The sequence below is a fragment of the Prunus avium genome, chromosome 8 (genome assembly GCF_965620075.1).
Source record: "Prunus avium chromosome 8, drPruAviu1.hap1.1, whole genome shotgun sequence".
Classification (NCBI taxonomy): Eukaryota; Viridiplantae; Streptophyta; class Magnoliopsida; order Rosales; family Rosaceae; genus Prunus; species Prunus avium.
In genome coordinates this window covers 38,202,970-38,221,493 of record NC_142291.1, presented here as the reverse complement: position 1 = coordinate 38,221,493, position 18,524 = coordinate 38,202,970, and the positions used below count along the sequence as shown (strand labels likewise).

General features: G+C 37.4%; 3 protein-coding genes and 1 long non-coding RNA gene across 8 annotated transcripts; 3 read left to right on the top strand and 1 right to left on the bottom strand.

The window, feature by feature from the left end:
• Window positions 1-986: 986 nt before the first annotated feature.
• Window positions 987-4,292, top strand: LOC110763438 (magnesium transporter MRS2-I). The gene is made up of 11 exons (XM_021966224.2): window positions 987-1,544; window positions 1,664-1,693; window positions 1,925-2,075; window positions 2,285-2,406; window positions 2,606-2,680; window positions 2,968-3,195; window positions 3,274-3,318; window positions 3,401-3,445; window positions 3,572-3,601; window positions 3,696-3,815; window positions 3,907-4,292. The coding sequence occupies exons 1-11, from the start codon at window positions 1,269-1,271 to the stop codon at window positions 3,991-3,993; spliced, it is 1,209 nt and encodes a 402-aa protein (XP_021821916.2). The 5' UTR covers window positions 987-1,268; the 3' UTR covers window positions 3,994-4,292.
• A 1,006-nt stretch (window positions 4,293-5,298) lies between these two features.
• Window positions 5,299-9,600, top strand: DRIP2 (DREB2A-interacting protein 2). The gene is made up of 8 exons (XM_021966223.2): window positions 5,299-5,534; window positions 5,655-5,873; window positions 6,746-6,845; window positions 7,463-7,802; window positions 7,953-8,395; window positions 8,513-8,560; window positions 8,868-8,940; window positions 9,061-9,600. The coding sequence occupies exons 2-8, from the start codon at window positions 5,759-5,761 to the stop codon at window positions 9,232-9,234; spliced, it is 1,293 nt and encodes a 430-aa protein (XP_021821915.1). The 5' UTR covers window positions 5,299-5,534; window positions 5,655-5,758; the 3' UTR covers window positions 9,235-9,600.
• Window positions 9,601-10,585: 985 nt separating this feature from the next.
• On the bottom strand, window positions 10,586-12,351 carry LOC110763439 (PRA1 family protein F2). 5 transcript variants are annotated; one of them, XR_015826174.1, is made up of 2 exons: window positions 11,496-12,351; window positions 10,586-10,928 (listed from the first exon to the last, which is right to left on the bottom strand). XR_015826174.1 is itself a non-coding variant. In XM_088245190.1 (2 exons), exon 1 carries the CDS (start codon window positions 12,173-12,175, stop codon window positions 11,573-11,575), a length of 603 nt encoding a protein of 200 aa, XP_088101316.1. In that variant the 5' UTR covers window positions 12,176-12,351; the 3' UTR covers window positions 10,586-10,928; window positions 11,526-11,572. The 5 variants fall into 5 exon arrangements, 3 of the variants coding, with proteins under 3 accessions (XP_088101316.1, XP_088101317.1, XP_021821917.1); XR_002527729.2 differs by having other exon boundaries at window positions 10,586-10,840; XM_088245190.1 differs by having other exon boundaries at window positions 11,526-12,351.
• Window positions 12,352-14,358: 2,007 nt separating this feature from the next.
• Window positions 14,359-17,419, top strand: LOC110763436 (uncharacterized). Its single transcript, XR_015826578.1, has 3 exons — window positions 14,359-15,444; window positions 16,057-16,160; window positions 17,053-17,419. It is a non-coding gene; the product is annotated as an uncharacterized LOC110763436 (long non-coding RNA).
• Window positions 17,420-18,524: the final 1,105 nt, after the last annotated feature.

Genomic DNA, 18,524 nt, shown 5'->3' with positions numbered 1-18,524 from the left:
ATTGGATTCGTGTGACTAATAATCTAATACATATATGTGTATATAAACACATACAAATATGATAGAGAATTTGTGAACGCGTTCTAGTGCCACATCACCTATGACCTATGCAACATGTCACCTACCTATATCTCTCAATCTCTCTCTCATTAATATATGGTATAGTATATTAATATTATATATATATATATGAGTGTGTATATATGAGCCACTATAGCATGTTCGTAGATCGTGTGAGGAAGCACCCATTTTATACCTTTCTTAATCCTTACACGCAAGTCATTAAGACTTTGATAAGTGTATTAGCATCTTGGGTTTGACAGAAAAACCAAGTTATCTAATTGCTTATTGTGCTCTCCGCTCCGACCATTTTCTTGATTTCTTTTCCTTAATATCTTTCCGTGAAATGTATTTGGGTTTGATTGTCAAAAGAAATAAATATTTGGGTTGTTGAAATGCATAATCCATAGTCAACAAAGACATTTTACCGTTTAGTTTTGCATAATTAGTACGAGGATTATGTGAATGGATGATTCTCATTTTACTAATTACAAATGTCATTAAAGATTTCAAAATATAACTGGAATTATTAATTTATGACACTTGAGGTGAACCTATTACTAAGAAATGTGGATGGTAGATTAATAAAAAAGTTAGCCCTCATTACAAGACTTGTAATTCGAGTGATTAAAAATATTTACTTATGTACCTGAAGTTCTATGTTCGATTTTCTCCTTTCTCAATATTATTTATTTATACCGAGTCACAATTTATCATAAGAAGTCTCATTCATTTCCGAGACATGAATTTCACGAAATTTCATACTCATTCACAAGTTTTCATCTTACAAAACAAAAGTTTTAAGTCCCAACAATTCTAAAAAAGGAATGTGCAAGCACGCGCCATTAGGTGCGAGTAAAACTAATTCAACCATATCTTTGTCCAAACTTTCTCCCCTGTAAACTTTAACTTACACTCCTACTCTTCCACTAGCAGCCACCAAGCCATGCAAATATCTTCCAAAATTTTAAAGCTCCAAATTTTCACCATTGTGACCTCTCCCATCTTCCCCTTCCTCCCTCCAAACCCAAGCCTCTCTTCCTCCAAAACCCAAATGAATTCTCTGCTCTCTTCCACAACTATCAAATTCTGCAACTCTGCAACAGCCCAAAACCAACCCAATTGATTGATTTGCAAAAAGCTCAAAACTTTCCCACTTTGCACATTGCTCAAGTTGCTTTTTCAATAAGCAGCTTACCCAATTGGAGATGTTGGCTTTAGAAATGGCTCGAGATGGGTTGCTGGTTCCAGTGGAGAGCACCCAAACTTCAGCTCAATCCTCTGCTGCTAAGAAAAAGACTGCAGCTTTGAGAAGCTGGATTTCGCTGGACCAAGATGGGGAAGGAACCGTATTGGATTTGGACAAGTACGCCATTATCCGCCGAGTTCAAATTCACGCTAGAGATCTTCGGCTTCTTGATCCCTTGTTATCATATCCTTCTACCATCTTGGGTAGAGAGAAAGTGATTGTTCTCAATTTGGAGGTCGGTTCTCATTTCCACAAGCACTTTCGATTCGATTTTGGTTCTGATTTAGATTTAGATTTATTTTTTCACTAAAAACTGTGCTTGTTTTGTATGCTTTTTTGGGATTTGGGTTCCAGCACATTAAAGCTATAATCACAGCAGAGGAGGTAATTATATTATATATGTTTTGTACTGTTTCATTTGCCTTTGCGTTTTGTCCTCACTCTTTTATTCTAGTAACACTGGCATTAAACTAACAATTAATCACAACCAGTAAAGAGGGTAATGACTTGGATTTCCATCTTACATTGAGCAGAATACAGAGTTGTTTCCAAATGTATTGAAGTTTAAAAATAAAAAAAATTCAGGAAAATGGTTAAGATTTGTTCTTGGTGTAGGTATTGCTTAGAGACCCTTTTGATGATAATGTACTGCCTATTGTTGAGGAACTTCAAAGACGTTTGCCTCTAGTAAGTGCCAATTTCCAAGGCCAAGGAGAAGATGAAGAAACCTCAGGGGTACAGAAAGATGTTGAAACCGATGAACTCAGTAAATGATGCTCTTCAGAACCTTTCCATTATCGGTTTATGTTACACAACTTTAAAAAGGACAATATTGCTCAGGAAGTTCTAGTTCAAATTTCATGTTCCTACTAGTGCTAGTATGATTCAAGTTTTGTACAAATATTGTATGTTTGCTTGTTGTCTATCTGTTCTTTGACTTCATGTTCTGGTTGTTTGGCTCATGTCATGATTTAGAATTTCCATTTGAATTTCGGGCATTAGAAGTTGCACTAGAAGGTATTTGTAGTTTTCTTGATGCGCGCACAAGAGAACTAGAGACTGATGCTTATCCGGCTCTAGATGAGCTGACTTCCAAGGTAAAGGATTTCCTTAGAGTTTCATTGTTCTTTATCTGCTCAGCTGACTTTGTGTGTTGGATGAATTAAATCCCTGATTGCGTAATCATGGTGTCAAAAGCCTCCTAAATACATTAAACTTCATTTTTCAGCATCCATGATCGAAGGAAAACTAGTTTAGATTATTCTTCTTTGATCAAGCAGTTAGAACTATTTGCAGATTAGCAGTCGGAATTTGGATCGGGTGCGAAAATTGAAGAGTGCAATGACCAGGTTGACAAATCGGGTTCAAAAGGTATGCTAATTATTGATATGATGCTGTAAATGGAGGGTGCCATATGCTAATATGTAACTATATATTCCTCTTATGCTCAGCAGCTCATGGGGCTTCATGTTAACTTGGACTGTTCTGTGCATCTTGAGCCCCCATACAGCATTCATATATGGAGTTATGCTGGGGATTTATTTCATGTCTTAGTTCTTTAATCAATTTCGTTTAAAATGCTGTATTGTTGTTGTTGCCATAAAGGTAGAAAGTTGCTAATATGGACTTATTTCCTGAATTGGAACTACGGATTCTAGGTAAGAGATGAACTCGAACAACTTCTTGATGACGACGATGACATGGCTGACCTTTACTTATCAAGAAAGCTGGTTGGGACTTCACCTCTCAGTGACTCGGGTGCTCCAAATTGGTCTCTCGCCTCACCTACCATAACTATAGGCTCAAGGGTGTCCAAAACAAGCAGGGCAAGTGCAGCAACGACATCCGAGGAGAATGATGTTGAGGAACTTGAGATGTTGCTTGAGGTTATAATTCTTCATAGGTCTTGTACTCTTGTAAATTTGGTACCTGAAGTCTGAGTTGCATCCTGTTATCTTTTGCAGGCTTACTTTATGCAAATTGAAAGCACATTGAATAAATTGACCACGGTATGTACTCTTATTGCTGTTTCAGCATGCTAGGACAACTGATATAAGATAGAACTTATCTGATTCGTTCTTCGCTTACCAGCTCCGTGAATACATCGATGACACAGAGGATTACATTAATATCCAGGTAATGGTTGGAAAAATTGATATCAAAACTTTGATACACTAATTCTACAATTCACCTGAGCTATATAATACCTTCAACAGTATGCATACCATTAACATGGCTGATCTATTGCATTTTCTGTTGCAGCTTGACAATCATCGAAATCAGCTAATTCAGGTACTGTCTTTAGGACCAAATTAAATAGATACTATGGCCTTGTTTTATAAGTACATGTCCCCTTTTGATAGTTAACATAAGTTCCCTGTGACAGCTAGAGCTGTTCCTAAGTTCTGGAACTGTTTGTTTGTCTGTATATTCTCTGGTGGCTGCAATATTTGGCATGAACATCCCATATACATGGAAGGAAGGTCATGGCTACGTATTCAAATGGGTATGTACAATATACCACCACATCACACATAATTTTCCTTCAATTTCTGGAAATATTTTTCTTTTCTAACTCCATTTTCTTTAACGCAAAGGTGATCATCGTCACGGGGGTAGTTTGCGCCTCTCTTTTCTTGTTCATAATCTCGTATGCTCGGCACAAAGGTCTTGTTGGATCTTGATCTCCCTTTCCTTGTTCATACCATTGTGATCTGTTGGGAAGGATGTATACATAGTAGAGCATGCAATTGTCTGCATGTATTGTTCATGTACAAATACAGACAAAACTGGTTCAAGGGGTTTACTTGTGGTTAGCAATTTAAGAGACTGAAATAAAAAAGTCTAATGTAATGATTAAGTTGTGGAAATCATGGTCTATATTGTGGCCTGGTTTTGGGGATTTGATTTCAATAGTTACCTTTGGTCATCAGTCAACTGTAATTCTTCATACACAAATTCTGGGCCCTCACAGTTTTCCTGTGATTGAAACTAGTTATATCACAAACTCCTAGAAGGACCATGCCACATGTGTTTAACATGTTTTCCATGTTCTTCAACTATTCTTGAATATGTTGTACTGCCTATCTAGGTGGCATTTTATTATTAAAACGGATTTAATCACTTGCAACTCATTGAATGTTTATTTAAAAATTAGCTTAGGCATGGCTCGTAAACTTGTATTTTCATGTTACGATGTATATACGTATTTGTAACGAGAGAAGTTATGAATCGGAAACTATCGTATGATCAATCTAATTCCCGATCGGTGAGATACGTATGTTAACAGTTGCAGGCAAGTCTCCTAGATTCCTAACCTAGACTAGTTTCACTTGCTCAACCACTCGGTTGGCCCACACAAATATAATTTTAATGGCTTTCCAAAGACCTCAAAGAAACCACCTGCCCTTTCTTTTTGACTTGTTCAATTCCACCTCAAACCCTCACACATCAGAAGCCCTAAACTTAATGCCAATAGTAGAATGATACTTTTGTCCGAGTACACACATTGATTGGCGGATTCCTTTTTAGGTCTGTCTAATTAACTTGCCTACCTTACCTTGCATATTTACTACTTGCAAGCAAAGAAGATAACAGTAAAAAAGTGAAAACAAGAGGTTCAGTTGGAAAATATTACCGAGGGAAAATGTGATTGGAGAAATGTCTGAGTTTGAAGTAGCTTGTTTCAGTTCATCCGTACGTGAAAGTCATTTACTTTGGTCTGTCTCTGTCGATTTTTGTTTTTGTTTTTGTTTTTGTATTTTTTGTATTTTAACTTCAATCAGAAAGAAAGAAAAAAAGTTCAATGCGACGACCTCATGCTTATGCACATGTGGACACACTTCCGCAAGACTCGCCGTCGGGTGCACGAAACCCAGCGCGCATTCTTCATCACAAAGCGCACCCCGGCGCACATTAGCGTCAACCCCTCATCTTGAATTGAAGCCTGTCTTTTAAATCCAATTTATTTATTTATTGCTTTTAGAATAAGAAAATAAAATATATAGAGACAAGAAAACAAAAACAAAAAAAGAAAACTCTTTGCTTCATGCTCTTTATGACGAAGAGAGCCTCTCGATTCAGATCAATAATCCGCGACCCTCTGTGCAAATCCATCAAAACCCACGTCAAATCTTCGAAAATCGATCGAGCCCATCTCGTAATCTCACCTTCCCACTAGCCACAGCAGGCTCTCTTCTCCACCCGTTTTCAACAATAAGCAGAGGTACTGTATTTGTCTCGCTTTCTCCCTCTGCACGCATTTTGCTGGATTTTCCTCATCTTATTTGCTTGCCTGGTTGCCTTGTTGATGTTCTGATTTTTATCTTTTTTGTGTCTAATGCAGGTGGATGTGAATAAATGGACGTAAATTTTGTGTCTGCGTTAACATGCAGTGTGTGAATACGTGGGTGAGTTTGAATTGCAGAGCTGAAGTGTGAGAGGTTGAAGATGCCGAATCAGGTGGTGAAAGTGAAGAGGGAGACAATTACAGCATGCATGACTTGTCCGCTTTGCCATAAGCTCTTCAGAGACGCCACCACCATCTCTGAATGCCTTCATACGTGTGAGTCTTCCCTCGTGCCAATGACTCTGCGTCTCTGATTCTTTGTTTGTCTCTTTCTGCTGGTTTAGTTTCCGATTCTGCAAAATTTTGAGTGTAAAGCTGTGATTTTTTTGACATTTGATGTTTTTGCTGATCTGGGTTGTTGGTATTTTGCATTTTTCTTATCTGGGTTTGGCTTGGTTTGGCTTTGACTGGTTTTGGGATGTGGGTTTTTGAAATTCCATGCTTTCCTTTTATGTTTCTCTGCTGGAAGATCTGAGAGCAGCTTTGCCAGTTGGATTGGCCAACCACTCGTGAACAAGCAGCATCTTGTTTAATTTATATACTTGGCGATAATTCGAAAGTTCAACTGACAGTGATATAATTTTGCCTTCTGTCGAAGGGCCTCTGCTTGCAGTGGTCTAAGTAGCATTGCGTTCATGCTTCATCCCATGACTGTATAATTAATGCATAGAGTTATAGAGTCGTGCGTTCTTTCCAATTGATCTTTACAAACATATAATTATGTTCAAAATCTATAGCACTGCTCAGTTATCATAAATGGTTCCTTTTATTTTCGCTGCCTGATTAAGAATTTAGTTAGCTTAGGTGTGCATGTATTTCGTGAGCCTCCTGTCCTGAAGGCATTAATTGTATTATTAGGGATGATAGAAGTGGTTCTTTTTAGTTTTGTGCATGGGCTTAGCCCCCAGTTTACCCCCCCAAAAAAAATTTAGTTTACTTCATTTTCTAATGCTTATTGCAAAACAATTCTGCTGAAAGTTTTTTTCTCCCAGAGTGCTCCCCCAACCCCCTTTTCTTTCCTCAATATTCTAACTCCGTGTACAGTGTAAAGAATAATTCTGATAGATTTTTTGTTTGGACTTCTCCAGTTTGCAGGAAGTGCATATATAATAAGATTTCGGACGAGGAACTAGAATTCTGTCCAATATGTAATATCGATCTGGGTTGTGTACCACTGGAGAAATTAAGGTTCCTATTTCTTCACTTATCTTCGAGTTTAGCAAAACAAGTACTTGCTTGGATTATAATGTTGATGCATTTTCGGAAAAGTTGGGTTCCTTCATCTTTTTTTGAATGGAAATCATTCAATTTTTCTTTTTAGTCAGGATGCCATGGTTTATGTCATCAACATATAACTTTCCCATATTGTTTTATAGGCAAAGATTTCATAAGTGAGTTTATTCTGGGATGATGAAAAATAAAAAGTTCAATATGTATAGGTGAAATTGGGATTTATGGATATAGTGAATTTACTGAGATGACAAATGAAGAGGATGGTATTAAATGAAATATGCTTCCTAATTCTTTATGAGCTTCAGTCTGTGTGCATGTGCTGCATTTGCGACCATTCTCCAATTTGCTTATTTAGTTGCAGATGGTCTTTGGAAATCTTGTAATTCTTCAATCCTCGTGCCCTTATCAAGCAACCGTAAACTGTACTTATTGAGCAATCATGCATGTCCATTATGCAGAATAGACCACAAATTGGAGAAATTTTTAGATTTTTGCACAAATTGGAGAAATTTTTAGATTTTTGTTCATAAATCATGATATATTGATGTGTTTTAGTTTACCTTGGTTATCAGGCCAGACCACAGTTTGCAAGATGTAAGGGCTAAGATTTTCCCTTTTAAGAGAAGAAAGGTAAGGGCACCTGAAGTTATGCCTTCAGCTACATTACCCGCTAGAAGAAAGGAGAGATCTCTCTCGTCATTGGTGGTCAGCACTCCCAGAGTGTCAACCCAGGCTACCATGATGACTGGAAGGAGAACTAAAGCTGTTGCGAGAAAGGCTTCTGCTTTACAGGGATCTAGTTTTTTGGTTGAAAGGCCTATAAAGAAAGAGGAAGATTCTGCTGCGGAAGATCATCCAGAGCGTTTCAGCTCACCCGAGGCCTCAAATAAGTCTGATCAAAATAACAGGCAGGTAAATGAGGGCAACGCTATCTCTTATCGTTTTCCTTATATGCACTCTTTAAACTGCCGATGAGGTCTTGTTTTCACAAGCTTAAAAAGAAAGTATAGCATTTGGTAAATATACTAATGCATTTATTGCTCTCACATTTGACTGGCGCAGAGTTCTTTCTCTGCCGAGCCTAGCAAACCTGTACCCATTAAAGAAACTGAGAATGGTGGTGAAGCAAGGGAAGGGAAATTGGATCTTTGGAAACCATTAAATTTTTTGGTGGAAGTTGCAAATAGGACCAAGTCTCACAAATCCAATTCACAAGGGTCTGATAATAAAGTAGAACCAGTGCATGTTATCGCCAGTGAATCTCAGGTTCGAAAACCCAAAAATAAGGAAAATAAACAGAAATCAAAAGTTGAGGATGAAAAAAATAGCACTTATCCTATCTCTCCAGAAACAGTTAAGCCTAAGAAGCTGCGTAGGGTTCGCCGAAAGAGGGAAGCATTTGGAGAATCAAGCATTTCACCCCAAGCTGTTCTGGATGCAGCCATTGGCAAACACGAAAGAAGAGTTGGTCCAATTTGGTTCTCACTTGTAGCTTCTGAAGACCAGTGAGAAACAACTTTAGCTTTGAAAGATTCTAAATTATTTTGGAATATTTATACAAATTTCTTGACAAGTTGCTCTGCTTTTGTTGATATATTGATTCTATAACTTCATGGTTTCAGGGAAGATGAACCCTTGCCGCAAATTCCTACAAATTACTTAAGAATAAAGTGAGTTCGTCTCTATGGCTTTAATGCATGTTTGAACGCGCCATTCATCATTACATGCTGAAGTGTTCATTGTTTTAATGCACATACATGCTTGCTTCGTTCTTACTTATTGCTGGAGTACATACATGGTTGTATGAAAGCCATTAATATTATGTGATCTTAATGCCGGAAAACTGTAAATTTTCAAAAATCATCACTGCTAGTACTTGTAATATGTGTCTTCTTAAGATTTTGAATATCGGAGAATGATTATGTCTGGAAAGAATTCTCCAGTGCTTAAATCTTATATTTGGTTCATCTGTCACAGAGATGGAAACGTGCCTGTTTCGTTCATCCAGAAGTACCTAATGAGGAAGTTAGATCTCACGAGTGAAGCTGAGGTAAGCAAACCCACACTTGTTTACATCTAAAAAGACTACTGGAAAATTATCCTTAGAAATAGAGTTCTACTGTATATTGTTGTGCTTCTTTTGGTAACCATTCAATTAACATTCTTGCAGGTTGAGATCAAATGCATGGGACAACCAGTGGTTCCCACATTGCAGATGTATAACTTAGTCGACTTGTGGCTACAAACAGCATCACCTTCACAACGAATTACTGCATCCATTGGTTCCTCTGCAAAAGATTTTGTGATGGTGCTCGCTTACTCTCGAAAGGTCTCAAACTCCTAACAGAACGACAATATTTGTTTCCCTTCGAATCTCCAGGATGGTCGGGAGGCAGCTTCTGATCCGGCATGTATGTTATGAGTATGTGTTGCAATTGCCATGTTGTCTACTGCAGCAGCCTAAAGAAACACTTGCTCGTGCTCCCACTTCCATAGTCTGGCATGTTGTTCTTGGCAATGGCCATTGTGACGATTATTGTAATATTAGGGTTTAGATAAAAAAAAATTCTTTTTTTTTTAGATTATTGATTCACGTCATGTAATGCAGAACATCCATAAACCTGACTGATACACAGTTTCTGGCCGCAGTTTACTTTGTCTGTAACAAAATGTTTGCAAAATACTAAAAATAGCAAGATGTTACTTGTTTGATTTTCGTATTTATTTATTTATTTTTCCCATTTGAGCATAAAGTAGTCAGTCAAATTTTTTTTAAAAAAAATTCTTGGAAGTGGGAGGGAATCAAACCTAAGAAAGACTTCGAATACAAGGATAAATGCTCTTAACTAATTGAGTTATAGGGCATCCTATTTATTTATTCAATGCAATGACTTGGGTTGGCCTGAAGATTGAAGTTGTGATTAATTGTTGAACATATACTAGAAGATATTCCATGCCTGCATATACACAAAAAAATGATTCAACTGGGAGGGAACCAAAAACACGATCACGTGCGCACGTGACTGTACAGCTATCCTATCTCTCAGCACCTGGTTGTATAATTATAGGCTCCCTATGCTCAAGACTGTTACCTTTCTTATCTTGAGCCTCCTCAGACGCCATAACGTCTCATGATATCTAAACAGCTAGGCTTCAGCTCTGTCCTTTGGGCTTAAAGCAACTAACACAGAGACATTAGCGCAGGCAATAAAACGGCGGTTGGGAAAATCCATTCACTCAAGATGCCTTGCATTCAATTCAAAGTAAAGACCCCACAAGTATTTTCTCCCTTTACCAACTAATAATAGCAAGATTTACATGCTATTATTACAGATTTATTGAATTATCAAACACTGCCTGTCAGTATATCAAAGAAAGTCACAGGAAACCAATGGATCTGTACTTCGAATGGCCGGAAAGATCGGGCATTCTCAATTCCCCTTGCATAAAATGTCATAAACTCAATGCAGAATACAAGAAGGGGCAATACCCTCAGCTACAAATCCATGACAGTTTTCTTGTGATAAGAGTTTATTGTTACTGTACAAGGATAGAAAGAAAGTGCAAATCCACCCTGCTGAGAAAAATATCATTATCCTGTAAAAGGCTTCGATAGAACGAAATAAAAAATCAGTGGTCATCCGGTAAATGCCTAGTTGCCTAGTTATCTCATACCCTACCAACCAATTCCAAAATAATATGAAACAAAAGTGAATTATGTATTATTGAATCAAAACTCCAACCAAACGGGATTCTGAAAGAAAGCTCATGTGCAAACCAGCTATAGATTAAGATCTTCAGAAAACCATTGCGATAAAAGGCGTTGGCTTTGCATGGAACATGGCTGCTATAATTCCTGCTTTTCCCTTTTCCAATAATCAATTCAAAGACTTTATCCTCACATGGCCCAAACCAAAAGCGCTGCATCTCTACTCTGTATCATCTCAAATCTACAAAAATTGTGAGGGAAAACATGCTTCAGCTCCCCATCCAGCTTTCAAAGTCCACACAAATGGGTCTTATAGCACTCTGAAACATCTATTAACAGCAGGTAAATTGAGCAGTGACGTACAGAGGGGAGAGATGACCATTAAACTGAGGAATGAAAACTATTACATCAAAATCTTTACCTATGGGGTTTAACTCAACAGAGCTTCTAAAGCTTATCCAAGAGATGGCACTAAGGTAGATGGTTAATGAAGGAAAATATTGAACAATCAACAGTTGAATGCCAGTAGAAATGACTGACAGCAATACATTCAAATGCAAGAATCATCTACCAAAGAATGTGCACAAAAACAGTAAGCAACACTTTGAATCTAAATTCAAATAGATTAATTGCTTCACTCTAACAACTCACGTTCAACAGCATTTCAATGTTTCCCTTTAACAACCACACTTGAATCAAAACTATATATTGGCAAAAACCAAGCAATCTGATACATGTTTCACTAAGTATAAAAGAAAACCTCTAAAGGGTCATCAATTCGCACTACATTTACAAAAATGAAAGAGGAAAAAAAACTGAACTTGAAGCTAAAAGCAAAGAATAGAGCTCAAGATTGAATAAAATGCTAACTAAAAGCAGATCTAAAATGAGCTTACAATGCCAAAAAAGGAACTTCTCCTACCCACCAAGATCCATGTCGAAACAGAATAGCGAGAATCGAATGGAAAATCGGCTAAGCGCGGAAGTACCGAGGTCGCGTGGGACTGCCCACAACCGAAAGCAACCCACCTTCGGCAGCTTCTTGCTCGTCGTTATACAAATCCTCCGTACCCCTAAAAGCTGCGTGTAACGCAACAATTGCGACCCCAATTAGAACAGAGACCAACACGTTCAACCACACGTGCGTGAAAATCAGAGCGACGATGGTGACGACGCCAAGCACGCCCAAAACGATACGGTCGTCGACGATATGGTTGAAAATGACGAGTGGGTGGTCGCGGAAGAAGTAGAGGAAGAACCAGGCGACGAAGACGAGGAGGAAGACGATTAAGGAGACTGGGTGCCACAACAGACTGAGGAAGAGGATGAAGAGGACGACCATGGTGTAGTTGACGCGGAAGTAGCTGAGGTTGCGCTTGATTCGGATTGTGGCGTCGCCGAAGGTGTAGGGGCGCGTGAAGTTGTAGAAGGGCTGGACGAGCTCGAGCCATGGGCGGCGCGTGGCGAAGAAGGACTGGGTCGTTTCTCTGGCACGCGAGAACGTTGAGGGTGCGGCGGTGCTGGTAGCGGTGGTTGATGGTAGGGTGCCGTAGTAAGCATTTGAATCTATAGACATTGGAGCTGGACAATTGAGCTTGAATATGAAGCTATCTGAGTTCAGCTAAACCTAGGAAAGAGAAAGGGAAAATCTTTTGCTGGGGGGATCGGAACAGTATCAGAGAGAGAGAGAGAGAGATTTTCTCTAATTCCCTGTAAGACTGTGTTGCTGGTTTGATATTTGTGCTTTTGAGGAGCGAATAGATGCGTGATTTGATTTAGGGCTGTGCAGGATCCAAACCAATCCACTAAAACCGACCAATCCAATCCAATCCAATCCAATTTTCATTGGTTTCGACAACATTGATGGATTGGATTGGATTAGAAAAATAGAAATCCAATTGGATTGGATCGGATGGCGGATCAAGAATTGAAAATCCAACCTAAACCGAACCAATCCAATATACACATTAATATACTTTCATATTGTATAATATTTACATTTCATCTTGTTTCTCACTAATATATTAATCTTACTTTCGAAAAAATCAAAACGTTAACATATTAAATATAATATTATAATAATTTATATTAAAAATTAATATATTAATGTCATATCTTTCATCATATTGAATTTTGAATTAAATGTTATGACAGATTATGAAGTTTTTTTTTATCATAATTATTTTTTCATACAAACCGATCATCCAATCCAATCCAATCCAATGTACATTGGATCGGATTGGATTGGATCCTGACATCCAAACACATTGGATTGGATTGTAAAATTTGTAATCCAATAGAAGATTGGATTGGATTGGATTGGTAAAAAACCATTGGTTTCGAACCGATGCTCACCCCTAATTTGATTAAAGAAGATACGACAGCGTTTGCACTACGCGGAAACGGCGTCGTGTCATGTCGTTGTAGGCAACCGGGTAATTGGGAGCATATGGTGGAGGTGGAGCTTTCGGCTTTATTAAAGAGAAAGTGACTTCTTCCATTGTCGTGGCAAACTGGGTAGTTGGGCATTGGAGTTTTGGGTCAAATATGGCTCCAACATGAAAAGGTTCAAATTTTTTTTTTGGGTACCAAAAAGAAAAAAAGTTGTAACTTGTAACAAAGGGATTGGATGGATTATGGTCATTGATAGTTGAAAAAGACAGAAATAAGATAGAACATATAATATCTTTACTTTGGGCCGACCTAAGTTATTCCTGTTGATCATTATAGTGAATCCGTCCACTTGTTTTGTACACAAGTTCGAATCATCTAGCAAATTAGTTGTTATTTGTCTTATAATTTTTTCTTCTCAAATTTCATTTCAATAGTTTGAATCACCCTGAGAAATTAAAAGAAGGGAGCCACTAGGGTAAACATCAATAGTTGTTATTTGTCTTTTAGTTTTTATCTTCTCAAATTTTATAATTTTAGTCCGCAGCAAATTTGGATATAAGAATTGATAAGAAACCTTTGGCAAAAAGGAAAAAAGGAATTGACAAAGAAACCCAAATCGAAATGGGTAAATAATTTGGGAAAAAAATTAAAAAGGCCCAAACAGTTGGGGGTTTAGATTTTCTGGGCTCCGATTGTGTGTAGTAGGTAACTGGGTTTGTATCAAAATTTCAAACTTCAATCATATGGTTAGAAAAATCCTGGTTAATTCTAAAGGCTTTAGAAGATAAGCTTCCATCCAATCTGAAAGTGACTGATTTCCTGTCAATCTTTTTCCCTATAAGCAAGAAGAAAGAAGATAACCAATGACCCCAGAACCGTTCAAGCATATTAAAAAATAATAATACTTACATAAAAATAAGTGCATAAGAAGTATTCAACATGGAATTATTTTGTAAACTTCATAAAACTCAGAATTTCGCACAACAATAACTCACCAAAGACACATCCAATGCTCCAGATGTCCACATCTAGTTTTCCTCACCTAAGAGCACTTCTGGAGATGTATAGTTTAGGGCAGTGAGGCAGTTTGAATTGGTTGTAAGAGTCAATTCACTTTTTGATAAATGGGTTATTTTGACAAGAAGATCGCCGAAGTAAACATTTCTCGGTGTCAATGACCTGTGTGCATGACACCCTTACCGTGGATATGTGCTACTCCCAGGCCCGGCCCTGACCAGGGGCAGTCAGTGCGACTACCCTGGCCCATTATTCAGGGGGGCCCAAATTTTTATTTTATTTTTATAAGTGTTATATTATATATTATAAATTGATTTAATATTTTTGAGGGAACAAAATGGTGTTCGCGTTCTGGAAGAAGCGCATCTCTTCCGCTCTTCAAGAACCCTTTTGCGCTGGTGTTCCACTCCTCCAGGTTATCTATTCTAAAAATTTCTTCTTCTTGTTCTTGTTTTTCCTCTTCTTCTCTTCTCATCTCATCTCATCCCATCTCATCTAAGCCTCTCCTAAGTTCATTTATGTTTCACTCTTCAGTTTCGTCCTCTGCAAAAAATAACCATGGGCGATTTAACCATGGGTGATTTGCTTTTTTTTTTTCCTATCGCTCTTTTTCTCTATCGATTCCTCTTCTATGTCATTTAAATCATGGGGTTTTCTTGGATTGATTCATTCAAATTCTTTGAATCACTAATAGATGTACTATTCTGGGGTTTTCTTTTCAAATAGAAACCTTGCTTTACTGTTGGAATTGTTCTTCTGCGAAAATAACATGGATGATTTCCTTTTTTTCTTTTTTTCGATTTTTCTTGTAAGATGAATCACAATTAAATACACATTGTTTTCCATAATTTAGGAATAGGATATTGAAATGGATTTGAAATTTGGGAACAAAGGATCCATGATGAGAGTTTTAAAAGAAATTCTTTGATATTGGCTTGACTTGCATTCTTGAAATTTTGGAACAAAGGATCCATGATGAGAGTTTAGGAATATGAAAGACATTGCTCAAAGTCTAAAAATATCTTGGAATAAATACTTTCTCAAAAAAACCAATGCTTAGTTGATAAAACAGTTGATAAACCAATGGAATAAATACTGTCTAAAAAAAGTATACTAGTGTTAGTGTTAGTGATTAATGTGTGTAGGGCACACTTTAGAATTTCGCCCTGGGCCTTTGAAAACTCAGGACCGGCCCTGGCTACTCCCTTTAGGAGTTGATACATGATTCTTTGACTGTCCACACCAGACAACTTTGTTGCCGGATAGTCCCTTAGCCGACGCATGCCCACCAAGGCTTCTATCACCACCATGAGCCTTGGACCATTCTTAAAGAAGAAACCTCAATGGTGACTTGTTTTGTGGTGGCGAATTTCCCTGCTTTTCATCAGAAAATTGGATGACGACGCTTTCTTTCGAAGCATTGTTGACGACACGGTAAGCCAAATGACCTTGTACCTAACTTACTAACTAGCTTCTTAACAGACTACAACTAATCAATATAGTTAACATATTCTATGCCCATATAAGTACACGAATCTAATATCACCCAGTTGCTCTTAAGTTCCTTGCAATACTTGTTGAATCCAAGCAAGATCAGCATCAATATTTGTCAGTGCTCTTATGTGGAACTTCTAAGACCCTGAAACATGTTTCTTGGATTGCCAGGAAATAGAATTATTGCCCAAGAACACCACAAACCTAGTTGTAGACGATTGAATATTGATATTTCCAGCACAGTATGCATCAACGTATGCATCACTTGTAACATCTTATCAAATATGTAGGGTTTTACCACATATCCCACCAAATATATAGATTAGAGTTGATTTGTGAACTTATTATTTTCAACAGGGTTTAATTTCTCGCACTTGTCTCAATAACACTCATTGCTACTAATTTGTGTTTAACCAAATTTAGTTTTCTCCAATATCTTACATAAATCAAACAAGTTTTTTGACAAAAACAGAAGTGTTTTATTTTTTTATCCTATACAAAACCAGCTTTAAGATCTCTCTTTTATTCTCACATTTTCATATATTGTAACAGATCATGCTAAACCTTTGGACCAACACGGTTAATCAAGGTATAGGAGCATGACTTGGGTGATCACACCAAAAAAATGTTGGAAGTTAAAAATGTCGACGATTAAGGTAATGGTATTACAGGTATTTCAGATATTAATTTTTGGTTTTTTATATAGAAATTTAATGGTTTAGAGAATGTCCGAAGTCCAAAGTTTAAACTTTGAACATGAATTGGGCTCCTTGACCAAAACAAAAACATGAAGTGGGCTCATTAGAAAACCAAATTTATCTTTGATTTTTGACCCCCAAAAAAAAAAATCTCTTTGATTTGAATCATTTGATTGAGGTCGAAACGACGACGTGGACTGGTATCGTCTCCTGGAACCAGAACGAGGGCCTTGTATCGTCGTCTACAGCGCTGCATGGTGTTTGATATGAGCTCCATTGTTCGACGGACGGATACTCAAACTGTGATGTCTTGTTCTTTCTTCTTTGTTGAGCGCAGGGAGTGATACTCAAACTGTTTTATATAGGATTATCTTTGAACACAAAAAAAATATGTGAAGGACTCCTTTTCATGCCGAATTGTTCCCAAATTGGAATCTGGGGAGTATTTCCTTTTTCTTCTGTCTTCCATTTCTTTCACTTTACTTTTTTTGGGTGGACAAATCCAAATTGCGGAAAGTTCGTGTAAGTAGTCAAATGAGACACCTGGCTGAATTTGACATGAGTATAGTTTCTTTGTGCATTCTAGGAATATGTTGGAAAATCTCCTATGCTTGCTTATAAGCAGAACACACACTACATAAAATCCTGAGATGTCCTGTGGTTGTCTTTGGAAACCTGATTGAAACATTTTTGTGGCTTACTAAAAGCTTTGGTATGTTTTGTGTAATCTCAAATATTTAGATACAACAAAACAGTTGCATATCATTGTATGAATATGGAAAAGTTGGGTTCCAATGTGGCTCCTTTTTGTAATCATGCTTAATGAAGCTTTCATTTTATAAATCTGCAGGCCTGGTTTATTGATGTTTTCTGGATAGAAATCAGCTAGAGGGAAGTATTTCATCTTCTAGTCTGTGACATTAAAATATGAAGAGCATGGGGCTGATCAGCGCAGGCCATTGGTTATTGGATTGTCATTTTATTATTTGTGGATGTTTTATTGGATCACTGATCCGAGAATGATATCCCACCATGATTATGTTTAGTTGTTGTATTCCTTTGATTGGGTTAATGGACTGACCTAAAAAAATGTAATTCATATATGTAGACATTTTCACGCAAACGAACTTGAGTGAAGTAGTTCAAAATATTTTGATGTAATATCTGTAGACATAATCAAGTTGTTGAAATAAAACTACACCCTGAACGGTGAGAGGAGGCGATTTTCTTTCCCTTTTCTAGTTTTAGCGACGGTCTTTCTATGAGCTGCTAAATATGTTATTTGCTGCGGCTAGCGACGATTTTACTCGTCTCTAAAGACGTTTAACACAATTGAGTCTCTAAATTCGTCACGGAAAGTATGAAAAACGCTGCTAAACAATAAAAATCGCCGCAACAGCTGAATAGTCGTCATTTTAAACGAGATTGCCTATTCTCTGCTGGATTTAATTGTATTTGCTTCTGTTTTTCATACTCGTTCCCTTAAAATACTACAGGCAATTGAGGGAACCACGAAAGAATAATTTATTTCTTATTTCTCTGATGTTATATATGTGATCAACAATCAACTTGGAGGAGTATTCTTCTATCGTGTGAAAATAACTTCTAGAGTCGGAGATCTTTCATTAAATTTGATTCCACCAAAGCTACTCGACTCTGGAACAATTGAGAGCCAAGTGACTATTGGAAAGTCAATATTTGAATGTGCTCAAGCTTCTTAGCAGCATATAGCTTCTTAGACAAAATGAATGAAAAGAGGAGAGAGAGAGAGAGAGAGAAAAAAAAACCAAATTGTGTGAACACGAAAAACAGAAATAAGGCCACCAAGGAATATTGATCACTATTTTGATTTGCATTATCAGCTAGTGCATTGCACCTTGATTCCTTAGACAGGGCAAGAACACTTTTATGCTTGAATCTAAACACGCACAAGCCAAAGTACACTGAGTCTTCCTTGAATCGCACCCGGTTATTGTTGCGTAGATACAGCTGCACCAAAATGGATTCAGCTGCATCCTCAACTTGTGATACTCGCAAGTGCACGAGCCGTTCGGTAGTATAGCGTATGTAAGTGCGAGGTCGATCCCACGAGGATTGGTGATTGAATGACTCAATTCATTTTCCCTACACAAAACAGAAATGAAAAATAAGGGAAATAAATAAAACAAGGAAGAAAGAAAATAACTAACTCAAGCAGATAAGTTCCCAAGTTCAATTAGATTAACGGATTGATTCTAGCTAATGTATGATTAAGCCATGGTGTGTGGTCATAACCTTGTGTTCCTAATTCCCTAATTTGATCATTTGTTGTCTAACCTAAAA